Source organism: Alosa alosa, chromosome 13 (genome assembly GCF_017589495.1).
Source record: "Alosa alosa isolate M-15738 ecotype Scorff River chromosome 13, AALO_Geno_1.1, whole genome shotgun sequence".
In the NCBI taxonomy this organism is placed as follows: domain Eukaryota; kingdom Metazoa; phylum Chordata; class Actinopteri; order Clupeiformes; family Clupeidae; genus Alosa; species Alosa alosa.
Genome location: NC_063201.1, coordinates 3,373,436 through 3,391,145, shown reverse-complemented (window position 1 = coordinate 3,391,145; position 17,710 = coordinate 3,373,436). Strand labels below are relative to the sequence as shown.

Sequence of the window (17,710 nt, the reverse complement as noted above, 5' to 3'; positions counted from 1 at the left end):
TCTGTAGTATAATCAATAACCGAATTTCAAACTTAATAAAAAAAAAACAATATATTAAGCCCCTCTCAAATTGGTTTCATACAAAAAAATAGAACAACAGATCATATTTATACTTTACAAACACTGATACAAGAAAACGTTACAAAGGTCAAAAACGGAAAAATATATGGATGCTTTGTGGATTTCAGCAAAGCCTTCGACTCTGTTTGGCATGAAGGTCTCTTGCTAAAACTACTTGATTGTGAAATTGGTGGTAAAACATATAACATCATTAAAGACATGTATGAAAACATCAAATGTTGTGTAAAAATAAATAACAAACAAACTGATTACTTTCCTCAAACAAAAGGAGTGAGGCAGGGCTGTTGCCTGAGTCCTACATTATTTAACATTTATATCAATGAATTAGCAAATAAAATTCAAAATTCATCCTCGCCTGGTCTCAATCTTTTGGGAAAAGAAATCAAATGCCTGCTTTACGCAGATGATCTTCTCCTGCTATGGATCAACGGCACAGGGACTACAAGAGAGCCTTTCTCTTTTGAACGAATATAGCATAACTTGGGCCCTTCCAATCAATATGGAAAAAACAAAAATAATGACTTTCCAAAAAAAACATTCGAACATAAATAAATATAATTTTACCATTGGCGGAAAACAACTAGAACAAGTAAGAAAATACAACTACTTAGGACTGACCATTTCTTCATCAGGGCAATTTGATAACGCAATCAAAGACCTATCCTAAAAAAACGCAAAACATACTACATGTTAAGAAAATCTCTATTTCAATATAATCCTTCCATCAAATTATGGAAAAAGATCTTTGATTCCTTAGTAAAGCCAATATTACTATACGGGAGCGAAATTTGGGGTATAAAATATAAAGACAATTTCGAAACATGGGACAAAAGCCAAACTGAATTATTACATTTGGAATTCTGTAAAATATTCTAGGTTTAAACAGATGTGCACCTAATCTAGGCTGCAGAGCTGAGCTTGGAAGATTTCCCTCCTTGTAGACATACAAAAAAGAGCAACCAAATTCTGGCATCATCTTCAGACTAGCAATTCAGAGCAATATCACCACACTGCTGCCCAGCTGAGGAGTGAACACCCAGAGAGTGACCCCTTAAACTTCATAATACAAAAACACAACCTGAAAACTGCAGCTCAAGTATTGTTTCAGTAGCAAAAGAAGTAGAGAACACAGCAAAACAAAACTACATTAACACATGGAAATGCAAAATCGAACAAGTAAATAAGCTACACTGCTACAGAACTATTCGAATTGATTACAAATTGGCACCATATTTAAATGAAATTAAAAACCATCGTCATAGAAAACTCCTGTCAAAGTATCGACTGAGTGATCATTCCCTTGCAATAGAAAAGGGTAGACACCGCCAAACCTGGATAGCTCGTGAAGATCGAATATGTAAATTCTGTAATACGGGAGTAGTAGAGGACGAATGCCACTTCCTCACAGAATGTCCCAATTATCAACACTTAAGAGCTATATTCTACCCACAAATTGAAATCACTTGTCCCGGCTTTATGACTGCCACCAATGAACAAAACTACAATTCCTCCTGGGAGAAATAGATAAATGTGCCCACTTTAGCCTACCAATATTTACAGTCCTGCCACATTTTAAGAGAAAACTTCACATAGAAAAAAGTGCATACAGTATATAGTTTTTGTTAAATAGTTTTATATAGACTATTGTATAAGTTTCCTTTAAATTTAGATTTAAGAATACATGTTTAAGTTTTTCTTTAAACATGGATTTAGTTACTATTTTTTTTAAACATAAGTTTTCTTTCTTTAGTTTAGATAAGTTTCCTTTTTGACCCCTTAAAACAAATATTGTATATGTTTGTATTGTCATGTTACTGCTTTGGCAACACTATTTTCTGAGTCATGCCAATAAAGCACATTTGAATTTGAATTTGAATTTGAGAGAGGGAGGGAGGGAGAAAGAGAGAGAGAGAGAGAGAGAGAGAGAGAGGGAGAAAGAGAGAGAGAGAGAGAGAGAGAGAGGGAGGGAGAAAGAGAGAGAGAGAGAGAGAGAGGGAGAAAGAGAGAGAGAGAGGGAGCCAAGGTAAGTTGGAGAAAAAAAGCAGTGAGAGACAGATAGAGAGATTGACATAGAGAGAGATGGAGAGACAGACAGATAGAGAGATTGACATAGAGAGAGATGGAGAGACAGGCAGATAGAGAGATAGACACATACAGTACAGACAGACAGGGAGACAAGGAAGGAAAAAGGAAGAGGAAGTGATGTAGAAAGAAAACAGATACAGAAAGAGTAAAAATAGACGGTCCAGTCAGGCCCCCTGGCCTCTGTGTCCGTGACTCACCAGGCTGTGGCCGCTGATGACCAGGGCGAACTCCCCCGAGACGGACTCCAGCAGCGACGGGACACGGCCGCCACTCTCCGGCTTCTCCTTCTCCTGGGGGAGGGGCCAGCCCGCTTGGTCACCACCCCTAACACCGTTGCCAAGGGAGCAGGCCTGGGCCCAGCCTGCGGCCTCATCTCCTTTGCCTCCCTCTCTGCAGTGGGCCACCATCCTCTCCCTTGCTCGCCTGGACAGGGGAGAGATTGATGGGTTAATCAATAGATAGATAGTTTGATAGACAGAAGAGAGAGAGAGAGAGAGAGAGAGAGAGAGAGAGAGAGAACTAAGGCTGAACCGGTCCCATAGATCAAAACTCTCAGCACATGCCAAAGGAACACAAACAGCATACAGTCCTAAATGATATCTGTGTGAAATGCTGGGTGGGTGAAATACAGTAGTTGAAAGAGTATGAAAGTAAATGAAAAAAGAAATGAACAGATTTCCTACACTACACAGTATGGATGGATGAGGGGATGAAGACATGAACGTAGCAAAAAAAGGATGGATGAATGGATGAGACGAAAGGATGGATGGGCCGTGGGTACCTGAGCTCTTCTCTGACGCTCTGGACCGTGTGCCCGTTGATGATGAAGATTTCAGTCATGTTATCGGTCAACATTTTACAGGAGTAACCAATGTTCACTGCAGTCTCTGTGAGAGGGAGAGAGAGAGAGAAAGAGAGAGAGATAAATATGTCATTAAAGAATGTAAACAACCCAACAAACAAACATATTCCATGAGATATGTGTGCACAGGCATCTGAGTGACTGGTCTTACCCTGCTTGTCTCCAGTGAGCACCCAGATCTTGATGTTGGCGAGGGAGAGGATAGCAATGGTCTCAGGAACACCCTCCTGAAGCTTGTCTTCTATGGCAGTGGCTCCTAGTAACTAAACACACACACACACACACACACACACACACACACACACACACACACACACACACACACACACACACACACACACACACACACACACACATACACCATACACACACACACACACACACACACACACATACATACACACACACACATACACACACACACACACACACACACACACACACACACACAGTCATATTACTAACAAGATTTAGGCCTTGGTCCAGGCCCTGGATTTAGACCATACATTCTTAATGACTCTATACAAAAGGAACCAAACTGAACACTTCTCCAGTGGATGGCTTATTAGTGGCCACGCAGAATGGATAACAACTGCTCATGAAAAAACAAACCATGGAAGGGCCCATTGATGGTCTACTTGAGTAATTACATGCTCTTGTTTTATCTCCTTTTTCAATATTGTGATGAGCAAATGTGTAGCCTACAGTAGGCTACAATCATTTTGTCAGTGATGGACTGTTTAACACAGAGCCTGACTTATTCTAATTACTAGGCTACTTTGGATGTACGCAGTCTATCTTCCTTTTATTCTTAAATAAATGGTTGACCCACCTCCTCACATACAATGTTTATAAAAAAATATTAGTGTGCAGAGTGAGCGCTACAGCTAAGTTATGCTGTTTGAACGGAATATAATATCAGACGGCAGTAGGAGACGAATCAGCACCTTCAAGGTGGCCTGTCGCTCTAGACAGGGGCACGAAAGCCCAACAAGCGCTGGGAGAGGCGTATGCACAGAATAGCAGGATCTTAGTGCGTTCTGGTCATATCTGTTTAAGCCCCTGCGGTCTGATTGGTGAATAGGCAATATTGTAAAAATATAATATACCGGTATATATCATTGATATAGATATTTATAATATATATATATAAAAAAATCAGACTAGCAGAATAATCTGGCGGGGCAACTAATCTTGCTGGCGGGCCGTTGCCGACCCGTGCACTATGATAAAACTTGTGAACATGACCCTGTTTTGAAACCCAAACACACACATATAAACACACACCATCATGTCCTGTTCCACCTGTCAGAAGTGTAGCAACCGGGTCTCTGCAGTCCGGGTTGCTTTTTCCAGCGCCACGGTAACGCTCTGACCACTCCTCCCATTCCCTTCCTCCTGCCAGGTCCCCCGTAAGTTAGGCCAGTTGGCGCAGGTCCCACAGACGATACTCCTGCACACACACACACACACACACGTCAGACGATACCTTTACACTATTACAATACACACGTCAGACGCATACTCCTGCACACACACACACACACACACGTCAGACGCATACTCCTGCACACACACACACACACCGTCAGACGCATACTCCTACACCACACACACACACGTCAGACGCATACTCCTGCACACACACACACACGCCAGACGCATACTCCTACACACACACACCACACACACACACACGCCAGACGATACCTGCCCTAGCACACACACACACACACACACGCCAGACGATTCCCTGCACAATACACACCAATTACCACACACGTCAGACGCATACTCCTGCACACACACACACACACGTCAGACGCATACTCCTACACACACACCACACACACACACACACACGTCAGACGCATACTCCTACACACACACCACCACACACACACACACACACGTCAGACGCATACCCACACACACACACCACACACACACACGTCAGACGCATACTCCTGCACACACACACCACACCACACACACACGTCAGACGCATACTCCTGCACACACACACCACACACACCGCCAGACGATAATTCCTGCACACACATAACACCAATACCAATAATACACGCCGACGATACTCCTGCAGTCAATAATATTATACACACCATCGCCAGACGGACACACCCAGACAATACTCCTGCACACACACACACACCACAATACTGCCATCGCCAGACGATACTCCTGCACACACACACCACATATACACACACACACGTCAGACGCATACTCCTGCACACACACACACCAGACACACACACACACACGTCAGACGCATACTCCTGCACACACACACACCAGACAACACACACGTCAGACGCATACTCCTGCACACACACACACACACAACACACACACACACACGCCAGACGTGATACTCCTGCAATACACAATAATACCAGACAAACACACACGCCAGACGAGATACTTCCTGCACACACACACACACACACACACACACACACACACACACACACACACGCCAGACGCACACACACACACACACACACACGTCAGACGCATACTCCCACACACACACACGTCAGACGCATACTCCTACACACACACACACACACACACACGTCAGACGCATACTCCTACACACACACACACATATACATACACACACACACCAGACACACACACACACACGTCAGACGCATACTCCTACACCACACACACACGTCAGATGCATACTCCTACCACACACACACACACACACACACACACACACACACACACACACATATACATACACACACACACCAGACACACACACACACACGTCAGACGCATACTCCTACACCACACACACACCACATATACATACACACACACACACACCAGACACACCACACACACGTCAGACGCATACTCCTACACACACACACACACACACACACGTCAGACGCATACTCCTTGCACCACACAATAATAATAATACACGCCAGACGATAATTCTACACCACACACACACCACACACACACACACGTCAGACGCATACTCCTACACCACACACACACACCGTCAGACGCATACTCCTACACACACACACACACGTCAGATGCATACTCCTACACACACACACACACGTCAGACGCATACTCCTACACACACACACACCAGACACCAGACACACCACATATACACACACCAGACATATACATACACACACACACCCCACATACACACACACACACCAGACACACACACACACACCCCACATATACAGTCCGTCAGACGCATACTCCTACACTAATAATAATAATAATATAAAACCGTATATACATACACACACACACACACACACATTACCCTAATATATACATACACACACACACACACATATATATATATATATATATATATATATATATATATATACACACACACACACATATATATATATATATATATATATATATATATATACACACACACACACTAGACACACACACACACACTAGACACACACACACACATATATATATATATATATATAATATTATTACACACACACACACACACACACACACACACACAATAATAATAATAATAATAATAATTAATAATAATAATAATAATACACACACACACATATATATATATATATATATACACACACACACACACACACACATATTATTACACACACACACATATACACACACACACACAATAATAATAATAATAATAATCAGACAATACACACACACACACTACACACACCAGACAATAATTCTTGTGACACACGCACACACACACACACACACAGACAGACACACACACACACAGACCCCCACCCCCCCCATAATAACACACACACACACACAGACACAAACGCGACACACCCCCCCCCCCCCACACACACACACGCCAATAATGCATATCATCAAAGTATCAGCATCAACTATACACACACCCACATAGTTGCACAATACACATCATCGTTCTGGGAACCTTAGTATTTCAATTTTGTTTGCTGACCAACACCCAAATGTAATCTCATATCTTAGGTCATCAGATGCTTGATGGCAAACAAAACGTAGCGTATACTAGCGGTCAAGCGTTCCATTCCACTCCATTACAGACAGAATACCAGCTGAGATTAGTTGCAATGTTTTTTTAATCAGGGCAGCAGTTTTCAATCTTTTGAAATGATATCAGATTAGTAAACAGAATGTGCCTTTGGAACATTGGATGAATGGTTGCTGATAATGTGTAATGTACAGTAGATATTTCATTAAAGATCAGCCTGTCGAGAACCTTTTTGCAACTATGTATGTATTTTGACCTGTAATATATTTCAGTGGTGTTTATGTTTAAGTTCTTTCAGTTTTTGACCCATTATTCTTGAATATGGCATCAGGGCATCATCCAGGTTACTACTGATACCTGGTATTCATTTCACCAACTCGCATGCCCTCTAAAATATATCCTGCTTATTCATATCCTGACAAAGACCATTATAAAACCCCACTACTGCAAGCCAGTGCCAACACTGCGACCAACTTGGCTTCTGAAGGACTTTCAACAAGGCCACGCTTCCAAAACAAGCAATCCCAAAACAAATCACTGTTCCAGGCTTCGGTCTCAGACAACAACATTCAAGGCCATTAACATTCATTCCCTTCCCTCTTCCACCGGCCAAGCAGCCACATCCCCTGCTGTGCCTTTATCGTCCCAAACCTACAGCGATCAGCAGAGAGGTGCTGTGTGCTCAGAACAGTCAAATGTGTTAGATGTGCGCACGGCGATCTGATCGGGGCTTAGGCCTAATTAACCTGCGGAGGCATGTGACAGAGCCGAGCCGAGCCGAGCCGAGCCAGCCTCACCCAGTCCTCTGGCGTTGGGTCTAGCGGCGGCGCCTCTCATTGTCTGGATTTCCTGCTGCCTTCCCGTTCCTGCTCCAAGGGGGCAGATCCCAACATGCCCGTGTGTGTGTGTGTGTGTGTGTGTGTGTGTGTGTGTGTGTGTGTGTGCCCCTGGCTGAGAGGGGTCACTACTCCTCCTCTAACAGCAGGAGCTGCACGCCATCTCTCACAATAGCTGGAAGCCGAAGCCAAAGCAGCCCTTGCATAAAATGAGTGAAGGGCCGCTAGGTATTTAGCTGACTTGAACACAGGATGGTTATCTAAAGTAAATATTGCACACCGCAGGCCATGGGGTGGGGGTGGGGGCCCTGACCTGATAAAGGTATGCTTCCATGATGAACAACACAGCTGTGTGTGAGGCTGACGGCATCAGACTGATGGAGAACAGGAATTAGGGAATATGCTTGGGGCCATTCTTTAAAACGCTGTGCTGTCTGGACTGAATCATCAGCGATGATGTGAGCGATCATTAAAATAATCCCTCCATGAGGGACAGACAGAGTCAGCATGTGTGACGGGCGTCTGTGTCAGAGAGGACCCAGGGCAGAGCCAGGTCACCCTTCCCCTGAGGCTCTCACTGTTACACAGTGGCAGCCGTGGCCTACTGGTTAGCGCTTCGGACTTGTAACCGGAGGGTTGCCGGTTCGAACCCCGACCAGTAGGAACGGCTGAAGTGACCTTAAGCAAGGCACCTAACACCTCACTGCTCCCTGAGCACCGCTGTTGTTGCAGGCAGCTCACTGCGCCGGGATTAGTGTGTGCTTCACCTCACTGTGTGCTGAGTGTGTTTCACTAATTCATGGATTGGGATAAATGCAGAGACCAAATTTCCCTCACGGGATCAAAAGAGTATATATACTTATACATGCCGTTACAGGCGCAGTCAGCCGGCAGTCAGGAGTATGGAAACGCCACAGCAAAACTCAAACAGTCTCCGGCCCTGATCTATAACTTACAGTAAGATGTCTATGACAGGTGACTCCCCTTCGTTTCAGTGTTACAGCTTCTACCCGTAAGCGCACAGGCTCCTGCTTGTCTAGGACATATGGTTGACTGGCATATCTATGTCCTGATTGCCTATGCATTAGTGAGAGAGATTATATGCTTTTTTTGGGTCTGATTTAATGACCTGGAGTGACCACCGAAGGTTGTGTACCTTCTGAAGATAGACAGTATAAAAATTTGCCAAACAAAAAAAAATAATGGCCTGAACTAAAATTGCTGACACTAGTTACTGACCTACAAGAATTCTACATCTGTCGACACCCATTTCAAACATTATCGCAAAAAAAAACCTAAACAGAAAGCATCTCTTCACAGACTCAGCTGGACTAGACAGGTTGGATCGTTTGCATGCGTCCTCTCTCCCTCGGTCCCTCGGTCCTCCAGCTCATGCCTCGAAGATCGGTCAAAGCTTGACGTCATCGAGGACGTCTCATTTGTCTTAATTGCTACCAGAGGAAGTGAGAACAAGGAGAGAGCAGAAAGGGCCGATACGTGCATCCTAATGCACCTCTGTTCAGTCAGAATTGTGCGATCATTGGTCCAAGCTGCCTAGGTGAAAAGTTCCCTCCAGCGTCTGTCAACTTTCGGTTTAAAACAAGGTCGTAGCGATTTATTGGCAACAATAAATGACTAGACAGACCAACAAAAGATCTTTATATGCTGAAATGATCGTGAACTAACATGCAAACGTTATAAGAATATCGATGCCTAGAGATTAGAGATAAGAATATCGATGCTTAGAGATTAGAGATGAGAATATCGATGCTTAGAGATTAGAGATGAGAATATCGATGCCAAGAGATTAGAGATGAGAATATCGATGCTTAGAGATTAGAGATAAGAATATCGATGCTTAGAGATTAGAGATGAGAATATCGATGCTTAGAGATTTGAGATGAGAATATCGATGCCTGTTTAGTTCATGAGAACTGTCAGGAGAACTTTCAATCATGACCTCATCAATAAGCGGGAATACTACATGTTCATGTGATATTTTTAGGCTTTGGTGTAAGTTAATATTCTCTACAATGGTCTGTTTATTCTAGCCTAAGAGGTGATGCTTCGCTGTATCATCAGTAATTGACGTCTCTTAAAAGTGATGTGTAAGTGAGCATGACATCTCATTTCTCATATCTGACTCTCTTCAATTCCTCTATCCTCCTATCGTTCCTTCCTCGTTTCCTTCCCAAAATGAATTAGAAGGAGGGGTTAGGACAGGAGGGAGGGGGGAAGGATGGACAAATGAGAGAGGGGTGACATTGGATGGTGCAGGTACACCAAGCTACCACAGGGGGGCAGAGTTGCTCCACTTACACAGGGCGGGACAACGAGTGACTGACATACAGGAAAAGCAGTCGCTACTCATGTGTAAACAGACAAACAGAGATATCAGAGCAGCAGGTGCATTACGTAACCATCCGCTCACATCAGCAAACACGGTTAGACAAACAGGCCATTTGAGGGATTACAAAACGCATATTAGAAGGTTCAGACACACGTCACCTGCACATAGGCAAGACAAACACTTACACATGGATGAGCACACACACACACACACACACACACACACACACACACACACAAAACACACAGACTTACATTGAGGTGGTCTGAGGTGATGTTCATGAGCTCGTGGTTGCAGGGGTGAAGTCTCTCAAATAGCACAGTGTCTGCTCCTTTACAGTACAAACGGATACGGCCCTCTGGGTTTCTCACTGCAACACACACACACGACACACACACACACACACACACACACACACACACACACACACACACACACACACACACACACACACAAAAGCGAGAAGACACACAAAATAAGACATCAAAACAGCCTATTAAAAGAGACACATGTCTGAACTTTGTAAAATGGCTCCTTGCTAGAGTTAACATGAGGCAGAGTCAGCTCAGTGGGAGACCTAGCCTTTGAAGTAGCGGTGCAGTTTGGGCGTAGCGGTGCAGTTTGGGCGTAGCGGTGCAGTTTGGGCGTAGCGGTGCAGTTTGGGCGTAGCGAGTGAAGCGCTCATGGAGGGGGCTGGAGCGCTCATAAGCACGCTGAGTTGGGGAACGCGCTCATAAGCACGCTGAGTTGGGGAACGCGCTCATAAGCACGCTGAGTTGGGGAACGCGCTCATAAGCACACTGAGTTGGGAACGCGCTCATTAGCACGCTGAGTTGGGGAACGCGCCACTAGGAGCTGATACCATTTCATTTACATCTATTCATTTGTGAGATCAATAATCCAAAGTGACTTACAGTGCAGGAAAAAAAAACATATAATATTCTCTCTGGAGGCTGAACTCATGGAGCTGATGTCAGCACTTTGGCTTAGCAGATGAGAAGGAGAGAAAGAGTGAGAGAGAGAAAGAGAGAAAGAGTGAGAGAAAGAGTGAGAGAGAGAAAGAGAGAAATGAGCCTGTAGTGTGATGGTGTGTGTGTGAGAGAGAGAGATAGATAGAGAGGTGTGATGGTGTGTGTGACAGAGAGAAATAGATAGAGAGAGCAAGAGAGAGAGAGAGAGACAGTGAGGGGGTGTTAGGGCAGAAAGAGATGGATAGAGAGAGAGCAAGAGAGAGAGAGAGACAGTGAGGGGGATAAAGAGTGTGTTAGGGCATTAAAACGTTGAAGAGTGTGTGTGAGGGCACGGGCCACAGCACTGCTGAATACGGCTCACAGTCAACCTTCACTGGGTGAAAAATGGTGCCCACCCTGGCATTATATTGGTATAAATCACCCTATCTCGCTCTCTCTCTTTCTCCAACACTCTCTCTATCCCTCCCTCTTTCTTTCTCTCCATCACACTCTATTGACCCTTACCTCTCTCTCTCTCTCTCTCTCTCTTTTCCAACATTAATAAGAAAATGAGAGGTTCTTTGAGAGGTTCTCAGATTTATGCCTACTTATACAAACAGGGCAGCGATGCATTCACATTAATGATGTTGCTGTTACAAGAGCTTTGCTCCACATTACCACAAGTGTACTGTATTTATTCACCATGGCTGCAGCACCTTGGAGATACACCAGCTGAAAGGCCTTCTTACATCTCTTCAGTGTGTGTGTGTGTGTGTGTGTGTGTATGTGTATGTGTATGTGTGTGTGCAAGCATGCGTGTGTGTGTGTGTGTGTGTGTGTGTGTGTGTGTGTGTGTATGTGTATGTGTGTGTGCAAGCGTGCGAGTGTGTGTGTGTGTGTGTGTGTGTGTGTGTGTGTGTGTGTGTGTTCTCCCAGTTCCTCTTTCTGCTCCACACACTGTTCTCTTTTTGTGGCTATTTCTGTTTCAGTGATTTTCTTAACTCCTATTATTATACGGCTCTTCACAATGCTAGTAGAACGCAGCTCCATTGACTTGAATGGGATTCCCAACGTTCTACTGGTAAAATAAATTCATGTAATTACCGCTGCAAACATATAATTACCGCTTGTCAATGGCAACGGGTTTTGTGCTGCTGATCATATCACTCCGCAAGTATTCCAGTCACTTCTTGCATTGGAACTTCATTCAAAAGTGAAAGCAGACGGTTGATCAGCTGTGTTCTAAAGAATGTTTGATTGAAGTTCAGCGCAGGTTGCTAACTATGTTTTCAGCAAAAAGCCAAGACGCAAACGGGTAACAAATAAGTGTAAAGAGACAAATCATGGAGTTTATTTTTCGTTTTGGCAAGTAGTCAGAGAATAAAAAGCGGGATAATGTAGAACGCCGTCATCATGGAAAATAAGTCCCTTCAGGGCGAACAAGACCCTCGCTGGCTGGCCGGGTCCGGGTTCACCCTGTCAGGACTTATTTTCCCCATAATGACCGGCGCTTCTATACATTACCCCTTACTTATCCTCAAGCAGAGTCACGACTGATAGAGAGTGTGTGTGTGTGTGTGTTTCTAAACTCCCGTTATCCCGTTAGCAGAGTCACGACTGATGGAGAGAGCTCAAGAGTGAAGAGTGCTGTGCACCGATGCACATGCAGCCAAGGCCTGTGTGTGTGTGTGTGTGTGTGTGTGTGTGTGTGTGTGTATCTGTGTTTGTGTGTATGTGTGTTTCTGTAACCTATTTACTTCACATGAAGCGAACACGGTAAACTCAAAGAGCGGCCTTTCAGGAAAGAAATGTAGCTGTGATCTATTAGCATTTCTCACACCTCCATTCAGTCCAGTCCAAACAGGGTTTTAAAAATGGCCAAATAGGAAATATATCAAGAGCGTGTGAATAGTACATTTACTTTGTTTCAGGTCAGAAACTGACAACTGTATGTGACATCAGTAATGTATTGTGTATCATTTGTGTGTGTGTGTGTGTGTGTGTGTGTGTGTGTGTGTGTGTGTGTGTGTGTGTGTGTGTGTGTGTGTGTGTGGGTGTGTGTGAGTGTGTGTGTGTGTGTGTGTGTGTGTGTGTGTGTGTGTGAGTGTGTGTGTGTGTGTGAGTGTGTGTGTGTGTGTGTGTGTTGTGTTGTGTTGTTTACCTATGACGGACATCCTCTTGCGGATGTTGTTGAAGTCGAGGATGGCGAGGAGTGTGTATGTGACGGGTCGGCCCATCTCGTGCACGGTGATGGTGCCTGGCGTGCGAGAGCGGAATACGAAACCAAAGTTCCGAGCAGCGGTCACCAGAGCGCCCTCGTCCGGAGATTGAGCCTTATAAACCAACGCCCCTACAGACAGAGAGAGAGAGAGAACACACACACACACGCACACACACACACACACACACACACACACACACATTGAGCCGTATAAACCAACGCCTCTACAGACAGAGAGAGAGAGAAAGAGAGAGAGAGGGGAGGGCAGAGAGAAAGAGAGAAGGACAGAGGAAGGCAGATAGTGTAGAAAACAGATAGGGAGGAGGGAGGGAGAGGGAGGGAGAGAGGGAGGGAGCCGAGGGAGAGAGGGAGGGAGGGAGGGAGGGAGAGGAGGAGGGCCGGAGAGACAGAAGGAAGGACAAATGGACAAAGGCACAAACAGATTTGAATGAATTAATGCAGTGGAGATGATTTCTCTTTTGCCCTCTCCTCCCTCCTCCCTCTCTCTCTGTCTGAATATGTGTATTACAAGCTGGTCAATTAACCACCAAGTTGGTCAATTAACCAACCCCCAGTACTCACCCTCTCTCTCCACCCCCTGTAGTACTCACCCTCTCTCTCCACCCCCCAGTACTCACCCTCTCTCCACCCCCCAGTACTCACCCCTCTCTCCCAGTACTCACCCTCTCTCCCAGTACTCACCTCTCATTGCTCACCTCTCTCTCCCCAGTACTCACCCTCTCTCTCCACCCCAAGTTCACCCTCTCCCCCCAGTACTCACCCTCTCTCCACCCCCCCACTCACCCTCTCTCTCCACCCCAGTACTCACCCCCCAGTACTCACCCTCTCTTCCCCCAGTGCTCACCCCCAGTACTCACCCTCTCTCTCTCCCCCCCAGTACTCACCCTCTCTCTTCCCCAGTGCTCACCCTCTCTCCCCAGTACTCACCCTCTCTCTTCTCCTCCTCATGACGGTGTGGGCACAGGGAGAGCAGCCTGTAGAACTTCGTGTGGAGCGGCCGGGCTCGCCTGCTTTCACAGCCTCCAGCAGAGAGGCGTCATAGAAACACAGACCCCCGTCAGCCAGCGGGTTCCACACGGAGAAGTCCAGGGGCTGCGGCCTCTGTTGGGGGGATAGAGAGAGAGGGAGAGAGAGTATGGAGTGAGGAGGGAAGGGTTGACAGAGAGAGAGAGAGAGAGAGAGAGAGAGAGAGAGAGAGAGAGAGAGAGAAGGAAAAGAATAAGTAAGAGAGTGATGAGTTTCTCTTAGTGGTTTACACAACAGTAAGTGCCTTTCTCAAAATAATTTGTGCAAAATGCACCACACAGGAGTTTATGTCTCCAAAGAAAATATGTATTATACCAATCAACATGTTAGTGGTATCAGAATGAAAATATGTATTATACCAATCAACATGTCAGTGGTATCAGCATGAAAAGCTCCTGTGTCACTGTTATGAACAAGGAAGTCAAAATACTCAGCCATGATGTCAGTAAACAGTCTTATGAAAATGCACAAGGCTGTATTTTGTCCTGTCTAGCATATATCAATTCCAACAGTAAACAGTTACACATTACTGCATGTGTAGATTGCATGAGATCCGACAGGATTCTTGTGTACAGTATTGTGTACTTTTACAGTACTGCATGAGATCAGACGGGATTCATATGTATTGTGTACTTTTACAGTACTGCATGAGATCAGACAGGAGTCATATGTATTGTGTACTTTTACAGTACTGCATGAGATCAGACAGGAGTCATATGTATTGTATACTTTTACAGTACTGCATGTACCACAGTTTATTGCCTGACCATGTCATACAGGAAAGAAAGACCAGACAGTTTTACAGTACAGCAACTCTTTCCAAAAGTATTGTAATAGAAATGTCAAACTTATACTTGACAGATTACATATGACAACTGATTCAACACTTGCATTGAAGGTCATGATGCAAGCATTGAACTAATGCCTACATGTTTTGGGGGGGAGGACATTAAAGAACTGTATAACGTGACTAACAATTGATACTGTAAAAACAGCAGACATTTGTACACAAGCAATTGCATGGATGTGTGAAAGCATTTCCTGTTTGTTCGAAGTAATGAGAAATTACTTGTATTATGTGCACATCTGACTAGAATCTCAAATAAATTTTCAAAACTACATGTACTGTACTAGTTCAACTTCCACATCATCTAGTCACTAGTAGTTTTGAGTTGATTTCAATTTCAATTTGAGAAATGCACCAAGGAAACACTGTAAGAACTCTGCATGTGTTAAATGTCTGCGGGCCATCACAAAAAAGCAGGTATGAAAAGAGCACCTCTCACCTTGCCCTGGGCGCCAACAGGATCAACATCACCTGAGGAAATAGTACACACACACACACACACACACACACACACACACACACAGTCAAGAAGGGGGACTATTAGTTGTATGGGATTATGTATGACTCATGATATTGGCAGACTCTTCTGGAGCACTGTAGACTGGACTCCAAGGAAAAGTGTCAAAACTGCCCTGTGTAAACCACTATATCACACATCTATAGCAATGCCACCATTAGAGAGGAGATCATTACCTTCTGAGTAAAACCTCGCCGGCAGGTTCTTCCAATTACAGTTTTTCTCAGTCGCTTTGGTGCTTTTCTCAGATAACTCATAACTTATAGTTCAACCTCCACAGCATTTAGTCATTTGTGCACATCATAGTAGCAATTTGTCTTTCCTCTGAACAAATTGCAAATGCTTTTGGACATGTTTTAGTTGCTTTCGTACAATTCTCTGCTGTTTTATAACACGAAACGTACATATTCAGTGTCTTGTACTCACTCCCCTAACTACAGCAATTTTTTGCATTGGAAAACACTGAGAGAATAAACTGTCATAATGAAAACATGACAAAGCCATTTGACTATCTTGTTCATAAACGATGGTGTCAAGACTTCTCATTTTGATGACACTGGCAGTTTCATTGACATGAAGACTTGCTTTTGAGGAATGGACTATCCATTTTGAGCAAGTGACATGCTTTTGCAGGTTATCCACTAGGTTTTGCAGTTTGCACTAATTGTTACTAATGCACTAACTGCTGTGCAAATGTTAATAGTGATGTGAGAAAAGCACCAAAGCGACTGAGAAAAACTGTAAGCACAAAAGTGTGTGTGAGTATGTGTGAGTATGTGTGTGTGTGAGAGACTGTGTGTGTGTATGTGTGTATGTGTGTGTGTGTGTGTGTGTGTGTGTGTGTGTGTGTGTGTGTGTGTGTGTGTGTGTGTACCATAAGCACGGCCGTTGATGGAGCACTTGTTGAAGGTCATGATGTTCTGCGTGAGCGTGCCGGTCTTGTCGCTGAAGATGTACTCCACCTGGCCCAACTCCTCGTTGAGCGTGGTGGTACGTGCCTCTGCTGGCGTGTTGCTACGGCTACAGAACATCCGCCGGTCCCAGTTGATGAAGTAACTGTGGCCCAGCCGGATCACCTCCACACTGTGACACACACACACACACACACACACACACACACACACACACACACAAGGAGAGAGAGGGAATAGGAGAAGGACAGAGAGATGCTTTACAAATCCATTTTATTTGCAAATCAATAAACATATAGATGAGAGATAGAAAGCCAGATGGGTAGACAGAGAGGGGATGAAAGATAGATAGATAGATAGATAGATAAATAGATAGATAGATAGATAGATAGATAGATAGATAGATAAGGTAGATCTGCCACCACAAACCGTTCACCCATGCAATCCCCAAAAAGCTTCCTCACATTCACATAACACGCGCCACCACCAACACCTCACACACAAACCCCAACACACACAAACCTTTGGACCCCAACACACACACAGAGTCACGCAAGGTGAGCGAAGTCAGTCTGGCTGCAGAGTTAATGTGTCATACTGGGGTCTGGTTTAGGGGCGGCTTAGTCGGGAGTTAAGGGGGTTATTCTCTGGGTCGGGAGTTAAGTGGGTTATTCTCTGGGTAAGTGACAGGGACAGAGAGAGGGGGAGGGGAGGGGGGCAGGGGGCACTTCTTACCTGCAAAGGGAGCTCTGAAAACATGGACAAACAAAACAAAAATGAGTAAATAAACAAACAAACAAGCAAAACAAACAGGGCAACACAACGAGCCAAAGAACAGCAGGTCAAAAATGGACATAAATAACTATGAATTCTACTCGCACAGACTGATAAGCCAAGTACACACACACACACACACGCACACAAACAAACAAACAAACACAAACAC

General features: G+C 44.6%; 1 protein-coding gene across 1 annotated transcript in view; it reads right to left on the bottom strand.

Annotated features, from left to right (window-relative positions):
* atp8b2 (ATPase phospholipid transporting 8B2) overlaps positions 1-17,710 on the bottom strand; it is a 59,252-nt gene that overhangs the window by 18,830 nt on the left and 22,712 nt on the right. The window contains 11 exon segments of the mRNA XM_048261398.1: positions 2,364-2,589; positions 2,948-3,053; positions 3,180-3,291; positions 4,316-4,343; positions 4,345-4,481; positions 10,526-10,641; positions 13,383-13,571; positions 14,391-14,457; positions 14,460-14,564; positions 15,776-15,807; positions 16,728-16,936. Coding sequence (XP_048117355.1) covers positions 2,364-2,589; positions 2,948-3,053; positions 3,180-3,291; positions 4,316-4,343; positions 4,345-4,481; positions 10,526-10,641; positions 13,383-13,571; positions 14,391-14,457; positions 14,460-14,564; positions 15,776-15,807; positions 16,728-16,936 — 1,327 coding nt within the window.